General features: G+C 44.6%; 1 protein-coding gene across 16 annotated transcripts in view; it reads right to left on the reverse strand.

Moving 5' to 3' along the window:
- The window catches only part of PPIP5K2 (diphosphoinositol pentakisphosphate kinase 2), a 620162-nt gene that overhangs the window by 145172 nt on the left and 450642 nt on the right, over window positions 1-24348 (reverse strand). For all 16 annotated transcript variants that reach the window (XR_003852104.1, XM_029572559.1, XM_029572550.1 and 13 more), the window contains one exon: window positions 9080-9187. Coding sequence is in view for 15 of the 16 variants with exons in the window: in XM_029572559.1 (XP_029428419.1) it covers window positions 9080-9187 (108 nt within the window). In the remaining variant the exon portion in view is untranslated. The remainder of the gene's footprint in view (window positions 1-9079; window positions 9188-24348) is intronic.

The following is a 24348-nucleotide window of genomic DNA, read 5'->3' on the forward strand; positions in this document are numbered from 1 at the left end:
TAATTCAGAGGATGAGATAAATGCTGAGACTTCCATAGGCATGCTGTTCTCTCTGGTGGTCTCCCCAGAATTCCTCCCACAAGCTTTTCCAAAAAAGAGAGCTAGGCCACAAGTTTAAAATTTTGTTATTAAAGCTTCCATGGAAAAATGTCCAGAATCTGTAGCTGTGATTATGAATGTTGCTTGTTTTGTTTGGCGTTTGTCCTGGCCTTTTTCGGTGCTTTCCATTTGAGTGAGTTGGTCGCGAATGCGACCAAACGGGCAGAGTCTTCAGGGCTGTTATTATGGCATGTGACATTAACTGCTGACTGTCGTTCTTTTTATTCCCGGCTCTAGAACGGTTCAGGTTTGCAGACGGGCATCAGAGGTGCTCTGTTCCATCCCGGGTATGCGGACCTGCCCCATGGCTAATGTAGCCACCTTTGAGAGGCTCCATCCAGCTGGGGGTTCGCACTTTTTGATCAATTATGATTTGCAGCCCCTGACTAAATACCAGTTTGAAGTGGTTTTAAGAGCTGGCCTGTCAGCTTTAGGGCTGGACACGGGTAAGTTTGGCACTCACTCATTTCGAATTGGTGCAGCAACATCTGCATCCTCCTAGGGACTGGTAGCAGGGTCATCCAGAGAATTGGATGGTGGAAGCTGGATGCCTTTGTGGGGTACGTGCGTCCTGATGCTCCTTAGTTTGTCCACAATATTGTTTTCTCCTTGCAGGTGCTATATGCCGGGGGACCGTGGTTTGGATCGTGGGATTGCCTGGGCCCACTCGCATGCTCATGTGCGTCCATATGGGACTCATTTGGACTTGGGGAGTTCAGGGGTTATTTTCTGGTTGGGGCAGAGGGGGATGCAATGGCAGGAATTACATCCTTGTTTGCGCTGGGGGCTTGCTTGCTCTTGTCATCCGCACGTTCCAAATTTAAAGTACTCTCATTCCAACTCCCTTAGTATCCTAAACTTAACTAGAAACTCAATAATACTAAGATGAAGGCAGCAGTCCAGCAGCAAGAGGGGGGCTTTCCAGTCTTTTGCATTGAGTGTCACATGTATGACTTTTTACCCGCCGGTGAGAGATTGTATGTGTGCACTCGGTGCAAAGAGCTCCTGGCTCACAGGTAACAAGTCCGATCTCTGGCGGCTAGAGTAGCAGACTTGGAGGAGCTGAGGGAGACAGAGAGGTACATTGACGAGACCTTCAGAGACATAGTAGCCAAGTCCCAAATCCATTCTGGGAGCCCCAGTGGTGCCTTGGATCAGAAAGGTCTCACAGTAGGAGATCATCACCCTGGTGTAGCAGGAAGTGATCCTGTAGCAAGGACCTGCTCTCCAGGTGATGTATTGTCCTCTCGCACTGAGGACAAATCTCCCAGGACTACTGCCCAGGAGGGAAGGGTTAGGCCGGCCATCATAGTTGGTGATTCGATTATTAGAAATGTAGATAGCAGGGTGGCTGGTGGATGTGAGGACCGCCTGGTAACTTGCCTGCCTGGTGCGAAGGTGGCAGACCTCACGCGTCACCTAGATAGGATTATAGACAGTGCTGGGGAGGAGCCGGCTGTCGTGGTACATGTGGGCACCAACGACATAGGAAAATGTGGGAGAGAGGTTCTGGAAGCCAAATTTAGGATTTTAGGTAGGAAGCTGAAATCCAGAACCTCCAGGGTGGCATTCTGTGAAATGCTTCCTGTTCCACGGGCAGGTCCCCAGAGACAGGCAGAGCTCCAGAGTTTCAATGCGTGGATGAGACTATGGTGCAGGGAAGAGGGGTTCAGCTTTGTAAGGAACTGGGGAATCCTTTGGGGAAAGTGGAGACTTTTCCGAAAGGATGGGCTCCACCTTAACCAGAGTGGAACCAAGCTGCTGGCACTAACTTTCAAAAAGGAGATAGAGCAGCTTTTAAACTAGAACAAGGGGGAAAGCCGACAGTCACTCAGCAGTGCATGGTTCGGAGAAATGTATCCTTGAAGGATACTAATGAAACAGGAGAGTTAGGGCATGCCAACAGAGAGGTTCCATTAAAAGCAAACATAGTTCATATGCCTATATGTAAAAAATCACCAAAGCTAATGATTTCCGAATTATCCCAAACTACTGAAAAGCAGGTTGTTAAAACAAGCAAAAACCACACTTTGAAATGTCTGTATGCCAATGCCAGAAGTCTAAGAAGTAAGATGGGAGAGTGTATAGCAGCAAATGATGAGATTGACATAATTGGCATCACAGAGACTTGGTGGAAGGAGGATAACCAATGGGACAGTGCTATATCAGGGTACAAATTATATCGCAATGATAGGGAGGATCAACTTGGTGGGGGTGTGGCACTTTATGTCCGGGAGGGTATAGAGTCCAACAGGATAAAGATCATACAAGAGTCTAAATGCTCAGTAGAATCTATAAGGGTAGAAATCCCATGTGTGTTGGGTAAGAGTATAGTGATAGGAGTATACTACCGTCCACCTGGACAAAATGGCCAGACAGATGATGAAATGCTAAGAGAAATCAGGGAAGCAAACCAATTTGGCAGTGCAATAATAATGGGAGATTTCAATTACCCCAATATTGACTGGGTGAATGTAACCATGAGGACTTGCTAGAGACAAAGTTCCTGGATGTAATAAATGATTGCTTCATGGAGCAATTGGTTCAGGAACCAACAAGAGAGGGAGCTATTTTAGATTTAATTCTTAGTGGAACGCAAGATTTGGTGAGAGAAGTAACGGTGGTGGGGCCACATGGCAACAGTGATCATAACATGATCAAATTTAAACTAATAACTGGAAGGGGGACAATAAGTACATCTGCAGCTCTAACACTAAATTTTAAAAAGGGAAACTTTGATAAAATGAGGAAAATAGTTAGAAAAAAACTGAAAGGTGCAGCTGCAAGGGTTAAAAGTGTTCAACAGGCTTGGACATTAAGAACATAAGAACATAAGAAAATGCCGTACTGGGTTAGACCAAGGGTTCATCAAGCCCAGCATCCTGTTTCCAACAGTGGCCAATCCAGGCCATAAGAACCTGGCAAGTACCCAAAAGCTAAGTCTATTCCATGTTACCATTGCTAATGGCAGTGGCTATTCTCTAAGTGAACTTAATAGCAGGTAATGGACTTCTCCTCCAAGAACTTATCCAATCCTTTTTTAAACACAACTATACTAACTGCACTAACCACATCCTCTGGCAACAAATTCCAGAGTTTAATTGTGCGTGGGTAAAAAAGAACTTTCTCCGATTAGTTTTAAATGTGCCCCATGCTAACTTCATGGAGTGCCCCCTAGTCTTTCTACTATCCGAAAGAGTAAATAACGATTCACATCTACCCGTTCTAGACCTCTCATGATTTTAAACATCTCTATCATATCCCCCCCTCAGTCGACATTGTTTAAAAATACAATCCTAGAGGCGCAGTCCATATGTATTCCGCGCATCAAGAAAGGTGGAAGGAAAGCAAAACGATTACCGTCATGGTTAAAAGGTGAGGTGAAAGAGGCTATTTTAGCGAAAAAAAACATCCTTCAAAAATTGGAAGAAGGATCCATCTGAAGAAAATAGGTTAAAACATAAGCATTGTCAGGGTAAGTATAAAACATTGATAAGACAGGCGAAGAGAGAATTTGAAATGAAGTTGGCCATAGAGGCAAAAACTCATAATAAACACTTTTTAAAATATATCCAAAGCAAGAAACCTGTGAGGGAGTCGGTTGGACCATTAGATGACAGAGTGGTTAAAGGGGCTCTTAGGGAAGATAAGGCCATTGCAGAAAGACTAATTTAATTCTTTGCCTCCATGTTTACTAATGAGGATGTTGGGGAGATACCAGTTCCAGAGATGGTTTTCAGGGGTGATGAGTCAGACGAACTGAAAGAAATCACTGTGAACTTGGAAGATATAGTAGGCCAGATTGACAAACCAAAGAGTAGCAAATCACCTGGACCGGATGGTATGCATCCTAGGGTTCTGAAGGAACAAAAAAATGAAATTTCTGATCTATTAGTTAAAATATGTAACCTATCATTAAAATCATCCATTGTACCTGAAGACTGGAGAGAGGCCAATGTAACCCCAATATTTAAAAAAGGCTCCAGGGGCGATCCAGGTAACTATAGACCAGTGAGCTTGACTTCAGTGCTGGGAAAAATAGTGGAAACTATTCTCAAGATCAAAATCATAGAGCATATAGAAAGACATGATTTAATGGGACACAGTCAACATGGATTTACCCAAGGGAAGTCTTGCCTAACAAATCTGCTTCATTTTTTTGAAGGGGTTAATAAACATGTGGATAAAGGTGAACCGGTAAGATGTAGTGTATTTGGATTTTCAGAAGGCGTTTGACAAAGTCCCTCATGAGAGGCTTCTACAAAAACTAAAAAGTCATGGGATAGGAGGCGATGTCCTTTCGTGGATTACAAACTGGTTAAAAGACAGGAAACAGAGAGTAGGATTAAATGGTCAATTTTCTAAGTGGAAAAGGGTAAACAGTGGAGTGCCTCAGGGATCTGTACTTGGACCAGTGCTTTTCAATATATATATATGTGATCTGGAAAGGAATATGACGAGTGAGGTTATCAAATTTGCGGATGATACAAAATTATTCAGAGTAATTAAATCACAAGCAGACTGTGATATATTACAGGAGGACCTTGCAAGACAGGAGGATTGGGCATCCAAATGGCAGATGAAATTTAATGTGGACAAAAGTGCAAGGTGTTGCATATAGGCAAAAATAACCCTTGCTGTAGTTACACGATGTTAAGTTCCATATTAGGAGCTACCACCCTGGAAAAAGATCTAGGCATCATAGTGGATAATACTTTAAACTCGTCGACTCAGTGTGCTGCAGCAGTCAAAAAAGCAAATAGAATGTTAGGAATTATTAGGAAGGGAATGGTTAATAGAACGGAAAATTTCATAATGCCTCTGTATCGCACCATGGTGATCCAAGAAAACAAAGAAGTAGGCGATCTATGATAGCCGTTAGGAAAACAAGAAAGAATAGATGCCTCGATCTTTTTCCAGTTTTTATTATAGCAGAGACGTGTTCATAAAATGCACTTTATGAACATGTCTCTGCTATAATAAAAACTGGAAAAAGATCGAGGCATCTATTCTTTCTCGCTCCATGGTGAGGCCACACCTTGAATACTGTGTACAATTCTGGTCGCCCCATCTCAAAAAAGATACAGTTGCGATGAAGAAGGGCAACCAAAATGATAAAGGGGATGGAACAGCTCCCCTATGAGGAAAGGTTGAAGAGGGTAGGGCTGTTCAGCTTGGAGAAGAGACGGCTGAGGGGGGATATGATAGAGGTCTTTAAGATCATGAGAGGTCTTGAACGAGTAGATGTGACTCGGTTATTTACTCTTTCGAATAATAGAAGGACTAGGGGGCATTCCATGAAGTTAACAAGAAGCACATTTAAGACTAATCAGAGAAAATTCTTTTTCACTCAACGCACAATAAAGCTCTGGAATTTGTTGCCAGAGGATGTGGTTAGTGCAGTTAGTGTAGCTGGGTTCAAAAAAGGTTTGGATAAGTTCTTGGAGGAGAAGTCCATTAATGGCTATTAATCAATTATACTTAGGAATAGCCACTGCAATTAATTGCATCAGTAGCATGGGTTCTTCTTAGTGTTTGGGTAATTACCAGGTTCTTGTGACCTGGTTTTGGCCTCTGTTGGAAACAGGATGCTGGGCTTGATGGACCCTTGGTCTGACCCAGCATGGCAATTTCTTATGTTCTTATGTTCTAATTCATCTTGGGGGTAATGAGTGGGGCAAGATGTCTGGCCAGAAATTCATTTGCAGGGCGCACAGGGACTTGATGTCCATTTCCATTCTATTGCCTACCGTTGTGATTTGCTGGTCTGACATCATGCCAAGGCCTGCTGTAATGACCAAGAAGGTCTGGCATCATAGTTGAGCTAAGACCTCAAAACTGCGAAGAAAAATGTTCTCTTTGTAAACCATTATGATGGCTCTACCAAATAACGGTATATAAAACTCATCAAATAAATAAAATAAATAAATGACTTGGTGGCGTCGACGGACATATCGGCACCGATGGATGGGTCGGTGATGAGGGACGTATTGGCATCGATGGCTGAGGCAGAACTCCCGATGGAGGGATGCATAATGGTGTTTCTCCTTTCAATGATGCTGCCAGTGGGGAGGGCATCGGAGCCATCAGAGACCCGGGATCCATCGGTGGAAAAGCGGCCATAAGCGCTTCCATCCTGGATAACAGCGGTGCCGGAATCGGGTCGATGATTGGTTCCACAGGCGGTACCGGTGCTGATGCCGGAGGAACCTGAAGACATTGCATCGCCTTGTTGATGGCCTCCTGAACTATCCGGTCCAGTTCTTCTCGGAGACCTGGAGCAAGCAGCCCCGGCTCCGGAACAGAAGAAGGAGGCAGAGGCATAGCCAGAGGGACCATTGTTAAAGGCAGAGTCACGGCTGCCGATCCACGATCGGGTGAGGGTGGCCTCGGTGACCCAGTCGCAGGAATGGTCTGTGCCTTTCCTGGACGGGGTTTCTTCAACAGCAGCTCGGATGATGGCAAGGTCGATGATTTCGCTCCCTCGATGGTCCGAGTCTTATGGTGTCGATGGCGATGTTTCTCCCTATGATCCCTTCGATCCTGAGGGGGAGTAGAGGGTGTCTATGGCTGAGAAGTTGTCGATGCCGGTTGCTCACCGGTCGGTGCTGGCGCGAAGTTGATGGTGCCAGTTCTGATGACGTCGATGCAATGGACAGAGTTGGGGTTTGAGCACGGAAGAGAAGTTCCATCTTCTCCATTCTGGCCTTGCGACCCTTCGGTGTCATTAGGGCACATTTGGTGCAGGTCAAGACATCGTGCTCGCGTCCTAGACACATTACACAGACTTTATGGGGGTCTGTGATAGACATGGTGCAGGTACAGTCTGGGCACCGACGAAACCCCGACGCCATGGAAAAAATCGAGCCGCGGTACAGTAGACGGCCAGTAGGCTGCAAGGGCTAAACTTACCGAAGTACCGTGGACTGAGAAAAGTTAGAGGAGGCACCCCTGTGGGGCAATTTAACTTTTAGTAATTCTGTGAGGAAAATTCCTGTCAGGAATCTCTTCAGAGCTCCTTTACCGCGAGGCTACTGCTGCGCAGAAAAAAGAAGACTGAAGGGGGACCCTTGCTGGCTGCAGGGTTAGTGCCATGCTGGGCATGCCCAGTAGGGGCCAGTCAACGTTCTGGAAACTTCGACAGATGTTTTCCGTGATTGGGCTCCATCCTGATGATGTCACTCATATGTGAGGACTACCATCCTGCTTGTCGTGTGAAAATTATTGTTATGGTTACCTGGCTCGGGCTCCTGGGTGTTTGGGTAATAAAGCTACGGTCTGTTTGATCTCATTCCAGCTGTTTGTGGATTTATGTGACTGTTGGGAAGGGATGGGCGAGGGCAGAAGGGTCTTGTCCTGGCTACCCATATTAATGTGTGCCCTCCAGTTACCTCAGCACTACCAGCTCACCAATTTTTAGATATATTACATAAAAAAAACCTGTACGGGGCATAACCTGGCTGGTGGAGAAAGCTACATGCCTACATTAAAGTTTAAAAGATATATGTATAGAGAGTTTACACTTAAACCATCTAAAACAATTGCATAAAATTTGCACATACAGTAAGTTGATATTCAAACACAAATTACATGGGTATTTTGTATCTGAATTTCTATTGGATTTGTGCAGACTAAGAAGTAGATGCATATTGTGCCAATCAGGCAACCTACTGAAAATTTACCCCATCAAGTTTAGATGTTTTATTACCAATTCACAAGAGTTTAAGCAAACTCATAACTAAATGCTTATGCATTGGAGTCACAGCTTAACTAAATGCCAAGTTCTAGGAAAGATGGCAAGGTGCTAAGGGTAACACTGAAGTATGAATGTCACCACATTGGGTAATATAGCATGTTAACTTCATGGCCAGGCTACAAAAACATTAATGCTTACAAACTGACAAAAAAAATGAGAAAATTAAGGGAGGATTTTTTTTTTGTGTGCAGAGTAGCAAAAGAAATAACAGATTGACAGTTAGGGATGAATGATTCACATTTGGTTGCTTAGCAATAGTATCAATTTCTCAGCTGGCAGCATGTGACCAATCAGTGTGAGTCTACATAAAATATGTAGCTTTGGAGAATCCATGATACAAGCAAACTGTCACGTCTCATATTTACTGCTTCAAACTTCTGAGTGCTCTAAGACACTCAAAACTTCATCACATGGTCTCAAACAGCAAAAAAAAAAAAAAAAAAAAAAAAAGTATGCAACATGGCCAAAATCTACATTGTTTCAGTTTCTTCAACATGTAAATATGCAAACAGTTTCTGAAGCAGCTCTGCAGACAGCAAAAGTTGCAACAGCTAAAAAATTACTTTCCACGCACCAGATTGAATCAAACAGAAATGAATGTGTATAAAGCAATTTATTTTTATGCATTGATTTACTGGATATACTTCACAAGGGAAGGCAATTCTGAATATGCTGCAGGGCTTTGAATCCTACAGGGACTGCAAAACACACGTCTCACTGAATTTCACTTTGAAAATTCAGGCCAGGCACTCAGCCACTGGTATTTGTACCCATTTACTTTTGCACTTGCCTTGAGGCAAATGCAAAAGTACAAGCTGAAAGTAAGCACAGGGATATAAAAAATGAAATTCCCATGTGTACCTTCCTATTCCCAGCTTCAGTACCATCCACTTTTGCAGGTCTAGAAAAACATGTGCCATCAACCAGCACACATACTTTTAACCGCATTCACCAAGGCAATGATCAAACCCTGTTTGTACACGAGTAAACGTTTACCCGAATAAGAACTTTTGATTATTGCCTCTTGAAGGCCTATAGTACATGTTACATTTGCAGAATAACACAATCTTTCATTTTGAATTTCAAATGCAAATTATAAAATTAATATAGTGAAACCAATGTAACATTGGACTGATAATTTCTAAACCACAATCTAAATACTTATAACACATTATCTTATTTATATGATTTTTTTTGTGAAGTTTTATCAGTTCACTTGATTACCTTGTTTGGGTCCTCGTATAGCATGATAACAATCTGCGTCATGTAGTTCAGTTCACTGACGAAGTTTAGATAATCCATGGCTCGTTTCCACTGCTCATCTTTTGTTTCCTTCAAAATAAAACCACCACTCTTAACACAAACATTTCTTTGTGGAAAAAATAAAGAACCCCATCTATCCGTAAAGCCTCATTTCTAAGCATTAAACATTACATTTTTTTTCCAAATAATTTTTAAGATCTGATAGTGCATACAATGATGTACAAAAAATGTCTAGGTTAGTAAATACAAGAGAACATTAAATGACAAATACAAGTCCAGCATCTTAACAATTGGTGCTTGCTTTTAACTCTAAATTTGTTATAGTTACTGAAAAAATACATATATTGAAAACTTGGCCCATAAGACATTTATTGTGGTTGAAGTATCTTTTTGTATCTTTAATTCAAGTTTTAGTGTTAACATCTGCTCCTTAAATTGTATTCTTTTTTGATATACTTTTAAGCCTCAATCTCATTTGAGCTAGACATTAAATTGTTTAAGACTCTCCAACAGAAATGTGCTCCTAATTGTTTATTAAATGTCTCCCATCACAACCAACTTCTTAACAAGTGGGTCTCAACAGTTCTGCTCCACTCAATGTTTTCATACTATAATTTAATAGGGGCTCCTGGAAGCCCCCCTGGCACAACACCACTCTTTATACTCTGCCATGAGCAATTCATTTATCTCTGAGGTTTGACAGATATATAAGCAAGTGATCTTAGACACTAGTCAAAGAGAAGCTTGCCTCTGCAGTTGTTGGTTGTGTGATTTTCTCCCACATACATCACAAAGTAGGCTTGCTGTCCAATTACTTTTGACAGTCATTCTCTGTTCTACTTTCCAACAAAAAAGCTTGCCATACACTTGCTACTGACCATATCTTCTCCAATGCACTTGTCACAAATTAGCTTGCTATACAATTCCTACTGATTGTGCTTATTCATCCTTCTCTGGTCACAGTGCAGTTTGCTATGCAATTGCTCTTCATTCATATTTTTTCATGAAACCATATTTGGTATGAACTATCTTGGTATGGATTGACTGAGGCATTCTTCATTTCTTCCTTAACACCAAGATAGATACCAAACTGCTTCAAATGATGTTGATTCGGTTTTCCCTATCAGCACTGTACTAAGAAATCACTCACGCTATAGCATGGGGGTTTGGTACATAGATAATCTTGCTAAACTAATTCAGTTGTGTCTACAATTGCACAGAATGCTGAGCAAGAATGCTTCCAGGAATGCTGTGAAGACTTATTCCTTGGCATTATATTAAGTGCTTAGATGTTCTTGGCAAACACTACCCAGTTGTAATTGATAGCAGTAGTAGTCACACTTAGGCACTAGAATCAGTACTGAAGCACAACAGCTGCATATTTAAGGCTGAATTTACTTTTCCAACTCCTCTAGAATACTATGGTTTCTATCAGTATTAATTTGATACTAAGAGAATAGGTGAATGTCTTGCTTTAAGACAGCATGCTGTTAAGCTACTAAGTGATATGGTAACATGGTACACAGCATAATATCAGTACTTCAGTGCAGAATTTATTGCCAGTGTCTGCTGAAAACAAAAGAGGTGTTGATATTTTACTAGAGCAATGAAAAGCATATCACATAAATTGCACCATGTCCATTTTGAGAAGGCTAAACCAGCATTTATGTGTAGAGGCGCCCATGTTCTGACTATATCCAGGAGTTAACCTGATCATATAGAAACAGTTGGCAGATAAAGACCATACAGCTTATCCAGTCTGCCCATCCACATCTCCCGTTCAGCTTTTTAGTCCCTTTCTCTCCCTCAGAAATTGTGTTCATCACATGTTTTCTTGAATTCTGATATGGTTCTTGCCTGCATCCTCTTGCCCCTTTGGAGAACATATCGCCAACACTATTTCTCTCGGGTCATTAGAATGAGCAAGTGGGACAAGATGTTGCTATTTCCAGGTTAAGATCAAGAGGGTAGAGGAGGACAACAAGTGTGCACAATAAACTTCTCACAGAAATTAGAATGGGTAGTGCCCTCGCTGGAGTCCATGAGGCTTGTCCCATCACTCAGCATAATTTTGTTAGCAACCCAAGCTGCTCCAGCTCAAAGAGTCACACCAGAGTCAGTTGACAAGCTCGTGGGAAAGTTATCACATTGGCCCAATTCTCTGAGCTCCCCTTTGCCAGCGTCCACACAGCCTGCCCCTTCATCGTCAGTGTCCAGAGCCACTCCACATAAAAGCCACATTGGAAGTGGTATATGTCCCTTCATGTACACTGAAGGAGACCAGACCTCAAGAGATCAAGTTAAAATAAAAATAAAATTGAACTTCAGCAACTCAAACAATCAACCTACCCTGTTGGCCTCCCTACTCCTAGCTTCCTATCTGCTCTCCATCCTATCAATGCATTTGTAACCTGCCTTCCAGTCTCCTGGTTCCCCTTACTTTACGAAGTACACACACATACCTCTCTCACTAAGCCTATTAAACTTATCTGGGGAACAGTAGGTACAGACAGGGGTTCTGGAGGCAGCCAAGACAGATGCCAGGCCTCCAATCTAGTAGTTCCAGAATGGTCTTCTGAGAACAACCACTTCAGAACAGTGCCGAATCCCACTGCTAAACTGCTTTTACTCAACTCCAGATCAGTTTACTATTTTTATGTATTTGTATCTGATATGGTAATACACAGTAAACTTCTACCTTGGAAAAGTGGTATTATGCAAAAATGGTTTGAGACCTTTTTGATGAATAAGCTGCAGGGCCAATTGCTCAGACGGGTACAGTTATGAAAGAGGGGGGCTCCTGAAGGATCATTGTTCTCCATTCCTCTCTTTAATTTATTAGTCCTTTAGCCAAATTGTTAACTGATATGGGAATTGTTTATAAGATCTATTCGGACGACATGCAATTTTTTAAATTTTTATTTTTTTAATAGCTAGTGAGATTCCAGGAGAGGTGCCTTTGGACAGATTTCAATTTTCTTTTAAACAAATTCAAAATTGGTTAAATATGAATGGGTTATTTCTTAATTGTGAAAAGACTTCTGTACTTTGGATTGGTAAGATTCCATTGGGTATGTGTCACTATTTTAATAGATGGTATAGATTACCAAAGTAGATGGGTTTGCTTTTTATGAACTAAAGACAGACAGGCAATTTAGAAAATGATATCTATAGATGATGTCAAACTTGTGATACAGGCTGTAATGTTAAGCCAGTTAGACTACTGTAATGCAGTAATATAGTTCTCCCTGCTTACTTAAAGTATTGCAGCTGGTTCAAAATGCTGCAGTTAAGACTATATTCAATTTACTTTGGAGAGAAAGTTTGTTGCTTTACATGAAAATTTCACTATCAAGCAACAGATTCAGTTTAAATTGATTACGATAGTTATTAAAGCCATTCATATAGAGCATATCCTTAGCTAGGAAATTACATTGGTAATTAACAGCCCGCTCATTGCACTTGACTATGCAAATGTTTGTACATGTCCCATTAATGTTGAGATTACTACCTGATAATCTCCTTTTCCTTAGTGTAGACAGATGGACTCAGAACAAATGGGATAGTATCCGCGTGCTAGCAGTTGGAGACGGATCTGACGTCAGCACGGGGTATATATATCCCCACAGGAAGCGTAGCAACTCAGTAATCTTCCTTGCAAAAGCTGTTATGGATGTGTGTACTGACGCTCAGTGAAAAGTGAAACAGGATTCCCCTGACCGATTGATAGTAGCTGGAGACCGCCAGCATTCACAACCGGAAGGCGTTGACACCTGGTAGAGTGTACGCTCTTATGGAAATAGATGACATGGCTTACCTTGAATCGGTGAAACCCATGTACACAGGCAGCTGGGCGGGATGCTGAGTCCATCTGTCTACACTAAGGAAAAGGAGATTATCAGGTAGTAATCTCAACATTTCCTGGCGTGTAGCCAGATGGACTCAGAACGAATGGGATGTACAAAAGCTTTACTCCCAGCCTGGGCGGGAGGCTGCCTGAGGACCATGTAGTACCGCCCTCGCAAATGCTGAGTCCTCCCTGGCCTGGACATCCAGATGGTAGAACCTGGAGAAGGTATGGAGGGAGGACCATGTTGCTGCTTTACAGATTTCTGCAGGTGACAGCATCCGGGATTCAGCCCAGGATATCGCTTGTACTCTGGTAGAATGAGCCTTGACTTGTAGAGGCGGAGACTTCCCGGCTTCTATGTAAGCTGCTCTGACAACTTCTTTAATCCAGCGGGCGATGGTAGGCCGCTTCACCTTGCTTCTTCCTGCTGTGCAAGACGAACAGATGGTCCATCTTTCGTAGTTGTTGTGTCACTTCCAAATATCTGGGCAGCATTCTGCCAATGTCGAGATGGCGTAATAAACGCCCTTCTTCAGATTTCTGCAAACCCGCCGTGGTAGGCAAGGATATGGTTTGGTTAAGATGAAACTGTGAAACCACCTTAGGTAGAAAGGAGGGAACCGTACGAAGATGGATAGCCTCCGGAGTGATTCTGAGAAAGGGATCACGGCAGGACAATGCTTGTAGCTCAGATGCGGCGGGCTGAACATACAGCCAGCAAGAACACCATCTTCAAGGTTAGAGAACGAAGAGACAGGCCCCGAAGGGGTCTGAAGGTGGATCCTGCGAGGAAATCCAAAACAAGGTTGAGGTTCCACAAAGGCACAGGCCACTTCAGTGGCGGACGAATATGCTTGACTCCTTGCAGGAAGCGAGAAACATCTGGGTGCTTGGCGATGGTCTTGCCATCCCTCCTGGGACCATAGCAAGACAGCGCAGCCACCTGAACCTTGATGGAGCTGAGGGACAGAACCTTCTGAAGTCCGTCCTGCAGGAAATCCAACACAATAGGGATTGTGGGTGCATGTGGATTGGTGCCGTGAGTGTCGTACCATGCTTCAAATACTCTCCAGATCCGGATGTATGTGAGGGATGTGGAAAACTTGCGAGCTCGGAGGAGGGTATCAATCACGGGCTCCGAGTAACCCCTCTTCTTCAATCTAGCCCTCTCAAGGGCCATACCGTAAGAGAGAATTGAGCCGGATCCTCGTGAGGAATGGGACCTTGATGTAGAAGGTCCCGGAGAGGAGGCAGGGGAAGAGGCTCCCCTGCCAGTAGTCTTCTCATGTCCGCGTACCAGGGTCTTCTTGGCCAGTCTGGCGCCACTAGAAGAACTAGGCCCCGGTGTCTCTGAATCTTGAGGATGACAGCGCCCAGCAGAGGCCACGGAGGAAAGGCGTACAGTAGAGTCCCTGGAGGCCATGGCTGAACCAGGGCATCGATTCCGTGTGAGAACGGGTCGCGCTTGCGACTGAAGTATCTGGGTACTTGAGCATTGGACTTGTCCGCCAGTAAATCCATGTCCGGAATCCCCCAATGATCCACAATCATCTGGAAGGCTGTGGGTGAGAGCTGCCACTCTCCTGGATTTAGGCTTTCTCTGCTGAGGAAGTCCGCTGTGGTATTGTCCTTCCCGGCAATGTGGATGGCGGAGATGTCCTGAAGATTCACCTCTGCCCAAGTCATCAGAGGGGCGATCTCCAGAGATACCTGTCGGCTTCTGGTTCCGCCCTGACGGTTGATGTATACCACCGTGGTGGCATTGTCGGACATCACTCTGACTGCTCTGTTCTTCAGTCTGTGAGCAAATTGAAGGCATGCCAATCGGACTGCCTGGGCCTCCAGACGGTTGATGTTCCACGCTGACTCTTCTCTGTTCCACCACCCTTGAGCGGTGAGTTCTTCGCAGTGTGCTCCCCAGCCGCTCAGGCTGGCATCTGTGGTGAGCAAGATCCATGTGGGTGAGGACATCTTCGACCCCCTGCTCATGTGGTTGGACTGCAACCACCACCGCAACTGGGTCCGCACTCTGGCTGGCAGAGGTAGGTGCGTGGAATAGTTCCGTAGACGGGGGCTCCAGCAAGAGAGCAGGGCGTGTTGTAGAGGTCTCATATGGGCACTCGCCCAAGGTACCACTTCCAGGGTGGATGCCATGAGACCAAGAACCTGCAGATAATCCCAGGCTATGGGCCGACTGGCTGCCATCAAATACTGGATACGCTGCTGAAGTTTCATCTTTCTCTTGGTTGTGAGACTGACTGTGTCTGCCCGGGTGTCGAACTGTACTCCCAGGTATTCCAGTGACTGGGAAGGCTGTAGGCAGCTCTTGCTGAGGTTGATTACCCAGCCCAAGCTTTCCAGAAGGGCGATTACTCTGTCAGTCGTCCGAAGGCTCTCCTCTCGAGATTTCGCCCTGATCAGCCAGTCGTCTAGGTAGGTATGAACCAGAATTCCTTTCCGCCTGAGTGCCGCCGCTACCACTACTACCACCTTGGTAAATGTCCATGGTGACGTTGCCAACCCGAAGGGCAGAGCCCGAAACTGGAAGTGGCGGCCTAGAACCTTGAAGCGTAGGTAGCGATGATGATCCGGATGGATCGGGATATGCAGGTATGCCTCTGACAGGTCTAATGCCGTGAGGAATTCTCCGGGCTGTACTGCGGCCTTGACGGAGCGTAGAGTTTCCATGCGAAACCTCGGTACCCGTAAGTATTGATTGACTGACTTGAGGTCCAGGACAGGTCGAAAAGTACCCCCTTTCTTGGGTACCATGAAATAAATGGAATAGTGTCCATAATTCAATTCCCAGGCAGGTACTGGGATGATGGCTTTCAAGGACAGGAGCCTCGCCAGGGTAGCTTCCAATGCTGCCGTCTTGTGTATGGGACATGAAGATTCCACAAACCTGTCCGGAGGGAGATGATGAAAGTCCAGATAATATCCCTCCCGGATAACGGCGAGGATCCACTGGTCCGACGTAATCTCGACCCACCTGGGGTAGAAGAGGGTTAACCTGCCCCCTATGGCTCCGTCCCCCAGATGAGTCGGCGGATTCTCATTGGGAGGCGCGGCCGGGACCCGAGCCCGGGCCCGCTCCCCTCTTACGCTGCTTGGTCAGAAAGGACTGATTTCTGGCCGGAGGACGTGGTGCCTGGTAGCAACCCCTGTAAGGAACGAAACGCTGGAAACTCCTGCCCCTGGAGGGCCTTGGAAAGGCGTGCTGGCCCCTTCTGAACCGATCTTCCGGGAATCTGTGCACTGGAGAGGCACCCCATGCACTGGCCAGTTTATCAAGGTCGCTGCCAAATAGAAAAGAGCCCTTGAAGGGCAATCTGGTGAGGCGTGTCTTAGAAGGCGCATCAGCTGACCATCTCCGGATCCAGAGCTGCCTCCTGGCAGCTACGGAGGATGAAATCCCTTTAGCTGTTGTCCAGACCAGGTCAGATGCCGCATCTGTAAGGAACGAAAGAGCGGATTCCATGTCCGCCGCTGGAGCGTTGTTTCTAACCTGTGACAAACAGGCACGCGTCACCACCGTGCAGCAGGTGGCGATCCGCAAAGATAAAGCTGCCACCTCAAAGGCCTGTCTCAGAATGGCGTCCAGTCGCCGGTCATGAGGCTCCCTGAGGCCGTCCCCCCTTCAACTGGAATGGTAGTGCGCTTGACCACAGCGCTAATCAAGGCGTCCACCTGAGGGCACGCCAGCAGGTCCTGGATAGCCGGTGCCAATGGGTACATGCTCTTCAGAGCCCGACCCCCTTTGAAGGAAGCCGCTGGTGCCGCCCATTCTAAATCTATCAGTTGTTGTGCCGCTTGTAAGAATGGAAAATGGCGGGCTGTAGGACGAAGACCTTCCAGCAGGGGGTGCTGCGCAGAGGGTACCAAAGCGCTGGGACCTGTAATATCCAATTCCGCCAAGCACTGAGACACCAGGTCGGAGAGATCCTCTTTAGGGAAGAACCGCCTCATGGTTCTATATGGCTCAGTCCCTGGGGGAAGGTCACCCTCGTCCGGGAGTTCGGACTCGTCCTGTGAGACCTCCTAGTCTGACTGATCCGGACTGTCCAGCGGTGGGAAGTCCCGCTCGCGATAAGGGCGTGAGGGTCCAGGAACCGGATCCGTAGGAGCTGCCACCGCAGCAGCAGTCGCAGCAGCCGCCGTAGGCGCAGCCACTGCAGGAACCACAGGAACAGCAGGAACCGCAGGGCCTGGACGGGAAGCTGTTTGCATCTGTACGAAGGCATGAATCCCCTTAAAGAGATCCACCCAGGAAATTGAAGCAGCCACTAATCGCCGGGGTACAAGCTCCCCCGGGATTCCTGATTGGTCGCGGCTGCCCCCTAACTCCGGGGTAGCCCCTGGGGAACTGTCCACAAATCGTGGCTGAGACCGGTCCTGGCCCGAGGATCACACGGCCCCCTCACATTGGGCACATAGAGAGTCTGGCTCATCACTGCGCGTGGCCCTAAGTTGGCAAGCAGAGCAGAGGCCAAGGGCTGCAATGTCTGAAGCAGGCGGCGCCGTCACTGAAGACTCTGCTGTTTTCTGATCCATTGAACAATATGCGCTGAATAATAGTATGCGGCAGCAAGAGGCGCGTAATACAAGAGGCGCGTAATACAAGAGGCGCTCAATAAGAATATGCGGTAGCAAAAGGCGCTGAAGACAACAGGCGCTCAATAATAGAATGCGGCAGCAAAAGGCGCTGAAGACAACAGGCACTCAATAATAGTATGCGGCAGCAAAAGGCGCTGAAGACAATAGGCGCTCAATAATAGTATGCGGCAGCAAAAGGCGCTGAAGACAATAGGCGCACAGCAACAATATGCGGCAGCAATAGGTGCTTAACACAACCGGCGCTCAACGTGTGCACAGCAATAGGCGGCCAAAAAATCAGCTCAATGGTATGCAATAGGCACTCATCAATATGCAGTTAGCAATAGACGCTCAACGTCCTTCAATAGGCTGTCAGTAATAAGCGGGCAGCAATAAACGCACAATTTGCATTCAATAGGCTTTCAGTAATAAGCAGTTAGCCATATATGCACAATTTGCATTCAATAGGCCGTCAGCAATATGCGGCTAGCGATAGACGCTCAGTGGCATTCAATAGGCGCTCAGCAATTCACAGAAACAAAGCCATATACGCACAAGGAGGAAGAAAGCCGCGCCTATTACGGGCGCGGAGTACGTGAGCAAGGCCTCAAATTGGCGTCCTCCACGACGTGCCACGCCGCCGATCCTCCGTGCTTCGGAGACCCGTAGGAAGAGATGTACTCCTTACCAGCTTCGGTGCTTCCCGGCTGGAACACAGGCGGTCTCCGGCTGTGGGAAAAGGGACCACCTCACCGCCACAATTGAGGATATGCACCCGCTACCTCGTCCACACCGGGACCGAGGGCCTCGTATGCCTCACCCGAACTCGCCCGGGGGCTGTGTCACTGCCGTGCTTCGGCAGGACCGAGGACTTCCACCACCGGGGGAGCACGGCAATCACCCCGGGAGCTCAACTGGGGGAGGAACCCTGGGGTATCTACCGCAGGAGCGCGGGGCTCTAAAGTTGAATAGACAGGAAACACAAAGTAGAATCTAGAATGATAAGAAAAAAGAAAAATTAAAGTAGTCTTGGAAAGCACGCTCAACCAGCGTGCAGGCACTCCAAACTGCTTTGGAGACGGAAATTACTGAGTTGCTACGCTTCCTGTGGGGATATATATATCCCGTGCTGACGTCAGATCCGTCTCCAACTGCTAGCACGAGGATACTATCCATTCGTTCTGAGTCCATCTGGCTACACGCCAGTAAATACACTATTATTGTCTTTAGTCAACTAGAACCAGAGCTTTCTCTAACTATGGGGTCTATGTTTTGGAATGATTTAGCATTAGAAATTCAGCAGATACAAGATTTAGTATTTCAGAAACAAGTTAAAGCAGTTTTATTTGAAACCGCATTTGTAGGTAGGCTACGTTAAGCTAGAATGCAATGTTAAAATATGCTGGTTATGTGCTTTTATATTGTTTATTGTGAATGATTTTAGTGTATTTTTAATGTAGGGTATATGTATTTTGTTTTAATCAGTATTATTATTTTATGTATTTTGGTTGTGATCTGCACTGAGCAATACAGTTTTGCAGAATACAAAAGGTGAAATCAATATTCTGCCTTTCTGATATGCATGAGAGTTCTTACACCTAGTCACTGACTAGCGAATGCCTCAGTTTCTTCCAAAGCTTTAAGCTTTAGCTGAGTAGTCTCCAGGGAGGTAATAAATGTATGGCTGATTTATCTTGCTATGTACAAAAAACCCTGGTTACAGACATGCAATTTTGCTTTCTCTATTGAAAAGCAGGATTAAATTAGCCATAACCAGTGTGGAGTACCAAGCTGAGGGTTGCATTACAGAGCAACAACTTAAACTGGGCCCCACCTAGTAAAGAGTGGATTATTGGGTAAAAACAGACTGTGCAGAACTGCTCCACCAAAGGTACAGTCTCTTCAGGACATACTGCAATTCATCACATCACACGACAACAAAGACTATTACCAATAATGATCTCACCGATAACACAATTCCTAGGACTCTCTTTATTTACCTTAACACTATTCAACGCTCAGTTGCTCTCCAAAAAAATGGACATCCTCAGTGACTACCTCATAGAAGCCAACCCAGATATCTGTGCAATTACAGAGACATGGCTAAAACACACAGATACTGTACTCATAAATCAACTGCCCATACAATCTTACGACTTATTCTCTGTCCCAAGACCCAAAAAAAGAGGTGGAGGTCTCCTTCTTGCAGCAAAAAAAGGTCTTAATATTACCTTACAACTTACCAACTCCTCCAACAAACTAGAATTCTCCCTCTTTAAATCTGAACAAATCCAAATAGCTTTAGTCTGCGCACCACCAGGAACCTTAGAATTGGATCCCTCTCTACTAATAGAACTTATAGCCAAACACATAAACGCCGACAAACCTGCTATAATCCTCGGAGACTTTAATTTACACGTAGATGCTTCTCCACAATCCATCAACTGCCAAACAGTTCTTTCCTCTCTCAACCATTTGGGCTTTACTCAAATTATCAACAGTTCTACCCACAAGGCAGGCCACACGCTGGACCTCATCTTTATTAACGAACCCTTTAACATTCATACCAACCCCACTTACTCACCAGTTCCATGGTCAGACCACAAAGTTATCCACACAACCCTCAATATCAACAACCCACCACCTCAAACCACTAACAAATCCACCATCTACTTCAGGAAACCATGCTCTCCAGACATACTCAGTGAAAAGATGTCTGATGCATTAAAGCAACTAGACCTCACAGACGCAACAACTGCAACTACCTCTTGGATCAATATTAACAATAAAATTGCAGATCAAATCTGCCCAACTACAACCAAAACCATACAACCTACACTAGACAATAGGAAACCTTGGTTTACACCCAAACTTAAATCCCTTAAACAATCTCTTAGAAAAAAAAAACAAAGCTGGAGAAAAAACCCAACCACTTCAACACATGCCATCTACAAATCCCTCCTCAACAACTACAGGAATACGATCCTTAGAACAAAGAAAGAATTCTACGGAAAAAAAATACACCACTTTATATTCGACTCAAAGGCTCTCTTCTCTTACGTCTCCTCTTTAACCAAACCATCTCCTCCTACTATCCCAGACCACCAAGCTCTCAACAAAGCAAACGAACTAGCCAACTACTTCAAAACAAAAATCACCAACCTTACCCAATCAATCACATCCAACAGCCTTACCCTAACACACCATCTCACATCCTTGCCGCAACAAACCACAAGCCTGGATTCATTCGAGCTCACTTCTTCACTGGAGATTGAAAACACACTCAAAAAATTCAAACCTTCCTCCCACCCAACAGACCCAATACCAACAAATCTCCTCATCGCCATACCAAACACCATCTCAAAACCAATTGCAGAAATTATCAACACATCCCTTTCTCAAGGTTTAGTTCCTAACCAGTTAAAATTGGCAATACTGAAACCATTACTAAAGAAACCAAACGCTTGCCCATCAGACCCAGCTAATTTTAGACCCATCGCAAACTTACCACTTATCGCCAAACTGATGGAAAAAATTGTCAACAAGCAACTGTCAGATTATTTGGAAGATCATAACATTCTATCCCCAGCTCAATATGATTCCGAAAACGCCTAAACACCGAATCTCTCTTACTATCTCTCACTGACACAATCCTCGTTAATCTGGAGAATAAACAATCTTACGTGCTTATTCTTCTGGATCTTTCCGCTGCATTTGATACAGTAAAACACTCTACTCTAATAGACCAACTAGCCAACATAGGGATCAAAGGCACAGCCCTCAGATGGTTCCATTCCTTCTTAAGCAACAGATTCTACAAAGTAAGGATAAACAATAAAGAATCGCATCCAATCCTGACAGAGCAAGGAGTCCCACAAGGATCATCACTTTCACCCACCCTCTTCAATATCTACCTCCTCCCTCTCTGCCATCTACTCTCAAACCTTAAGCTTACCCATTACCTCTATGCAGACGACATACAAATCCTCCTTCCGATTACAGAATCCCTTCAAAAAACCATCACGTACTGGAACGAATGCCTACAGCCCATCAAAAACCTACTCTCAAGCCTCAACTTGGTATTGAATGCTAATAAAACCGAAATGCTCATTGTCTCCCAAGATCCACGCACAATCTCTTCCAGCCTTTCTCTACCAAACACAAACAACTCGTTCTCAGCTGACGTCAGAGACCTTGGAGCATGGCTTGATAATCATCTAAACCTAAAAAAGTTTGTAAACAATACCACAAAGGACTGCTTTTACAAACTGCAAGTCCTCAAAAAACTTAAACCCCTCCTTCACTTCTCCGACTTCAGGCTAGTACTACAATCCATCATTCTTTCTAAGCTTGACTATTGCAACTCCCTGCTACTAGGTATACCCGCCAACACTATCAAACCATTACAGATGGTTCAGAATTCAGCGGCTAGAATTCTAACTAGCACTAACAAAAAATATCATATCACCCCAATCCTTCGGAACTTACATTGGCTTCCCATTAAACAAAGGATACTCTATAAGGTACTCACTATCATCCACAAAGCGACAAACAAACTAGCTCCCATCACATTAAGCTCTCAACTCCTACAGCACACTTCCTCCAGACCAATCAGAAGCGCATACAGAGGAACACTGCATGCTCCGCAAATAAAATCATCATTGAGCAAACGAGCGCTATCTTCAGCAGGCCCACACCAGTGGAACACGCTTCCCCCAGATCTTAGACTAGAACCCAGTCATCAAGAATTCAAAAAAAGACTGAAGACATTTCTCTTCCAACAAGCTTTCCCAGACGCTTAATTTTACTGTGACGGACAGACTTCCTAATTACTAGGTATCCCTTAATTATGGACACTGTATCAAGTACTACTTTTAAGAATCTGCAACTGGACAATTATCTTTGAGCTCAAAAATTCACTTTATTTCATATATATATTTGGCATTGTTTATATTTATTGCAACATTAAATAGTTAAACTTCCTATATAAAATATTATATTTCTTTATTTATTACCAGTTAAACTATTATTATTTTTATTTAGCACTATGTTAAATTGTCAACCAGTTATACTGTTCCATATGTTCTACGGTTCCATGTAAAGCTCCGCTCTCTGTTGAGCAGTTCTTCGTTTTATGTAAACCGGAGTGATTTGTAGTCCCTACAAGAACTTCGGTATATAAAAATTAAAAATAAATAAATAAATAAATAATACTGGCCAGCCAGTAGTGGGGTGTGAAGGTATGGACTGAAAACAGGCAGAAGTTCTGCATACATCCTCAATGGAAGTGGCCCTCAGATGAGCCAGTGAAGTTACCACATCTCACATGTGATGAGCCTCAGCAGAGCCTGAAATCTGTAAACTAACCAGGATACAACAGCTATATAGTCCACGTGCCAATTTGAAAGAGTTGTTTTGGCAACTGTCTTTCCCCACCTGTTGAGATCAAAGGACAGAACAGTTGAGAAACCTAATGGTGAAGCCGAATCCTCTGCAAATAAACCAGGGCTCTCTCAGTCCAAGGTGTGCAGAGCCTATTCTCCTTTGTGTGCATGTAGTTTCAGAAAAATCGTGGGCAGCACAATTATTTTGTTGATGTGGTATGCAGACCACTTTCGGAAGAAAGTTAGGGTGAGTGCATAGAACTCATTTGTGAAAAAACTAAAAGTAAGGTGAATAAGCAACTACAGCATGCAATTAGCCTTTTCTTTGTGCTGACATAACAGCCACAAGGAACATTGCTTTCCACATAAATTTTAGACTTGAGAAATCTGAAGAAAGCTTTCATAAGCTGAGACATGACCTTGTTGAGATTCCTTAGGAAATGGGGTTTTACTGATTTGAGGGGCTTGGTATGCCACAGACTTGTCATGAATTTTGATACTAATTGGTGGAGAGAGCTAGGAGATCCATCCTTTGTCTGATAAACTGCTGTGGCACTACAATGTACTTTGATGATATACGGAGGCCTAATAAGAGAAAGAAGAGATACTGAAGCAAGAGCCTTGGACCACAAGAGAAGGGGTCTACATAACTGGATTCATACCATGTGGAGAACCTCTTTAACTTAAAACCATAGAAAAGAGAATTCTACTGAGCACTCAACATCCCTGCCATGAGGGCCAAGGACGGAAGATTTGAATAGGAGAGTTTTACATCCTCCTGGGTGATGAGAGCTAGAGATATTTCTAAGGGAGTTGGAGACTGAATTCACAGACTGAGGAGGTAAGGGTACCACACTTGCTGCGGCCAAAGCAGGGCTATGAGAATAACTCACATTATTCTGTCCTGAAGGATCTTCTGGACAGTCCTGGTGATGAGTGGTTATTGGAGAGTACATGTAGAGCAGACTGCTACTCCAGATTAGAACAAAAGCATTAGGGAGCTGATCTCACGGAACAGAAACAAATGACCTTCCAGTTGTCTTCAGTTGTGAACAGGTCTATTATTAGTGTTTCCCAATGTAGGTTAGTCTGAGACCCTCTGATCTAGGCACCACTCAAAGTGGCAAATCTCTGTTCACCAGAGCATGAGTGGATTTGAAAACAGGTCACCTGGCAGTAGAAATTGTGACAATAGACCATAACTAGATCTGTAAAGCCCCTTTGCAGAGGGCATAGGACCCCATGCCTCCAGGCTTGTTTATTTAAAACATCTTCACTCAATGTTTTGCCTGGATCAAGATTCTCCTGTTTGACAGCAGGCGGGAGGAAGCTCTCAACACATACTAGATGGCCTACAGTTCTAGAAATCTGATTGCAGTTGACATTACAAGTTGGACCTT

The sequence above is a fragment of the Rhinatrema bivittatum genome, chromosome 1, assembly GCF_901001135.1.
Source record: "Rhinatrema bivittatum chromosome 1, aRhiBiv1.1, whole genome shotgun sequence".
NCBI classification, from domain to species: domain Eukaryota; kingdom Metazoa; phylum Chordata; class Amphibia; order Gymnophiona; family Rhinatrematidae; genus Rhinatrema; species Rhinatrema bivittatum.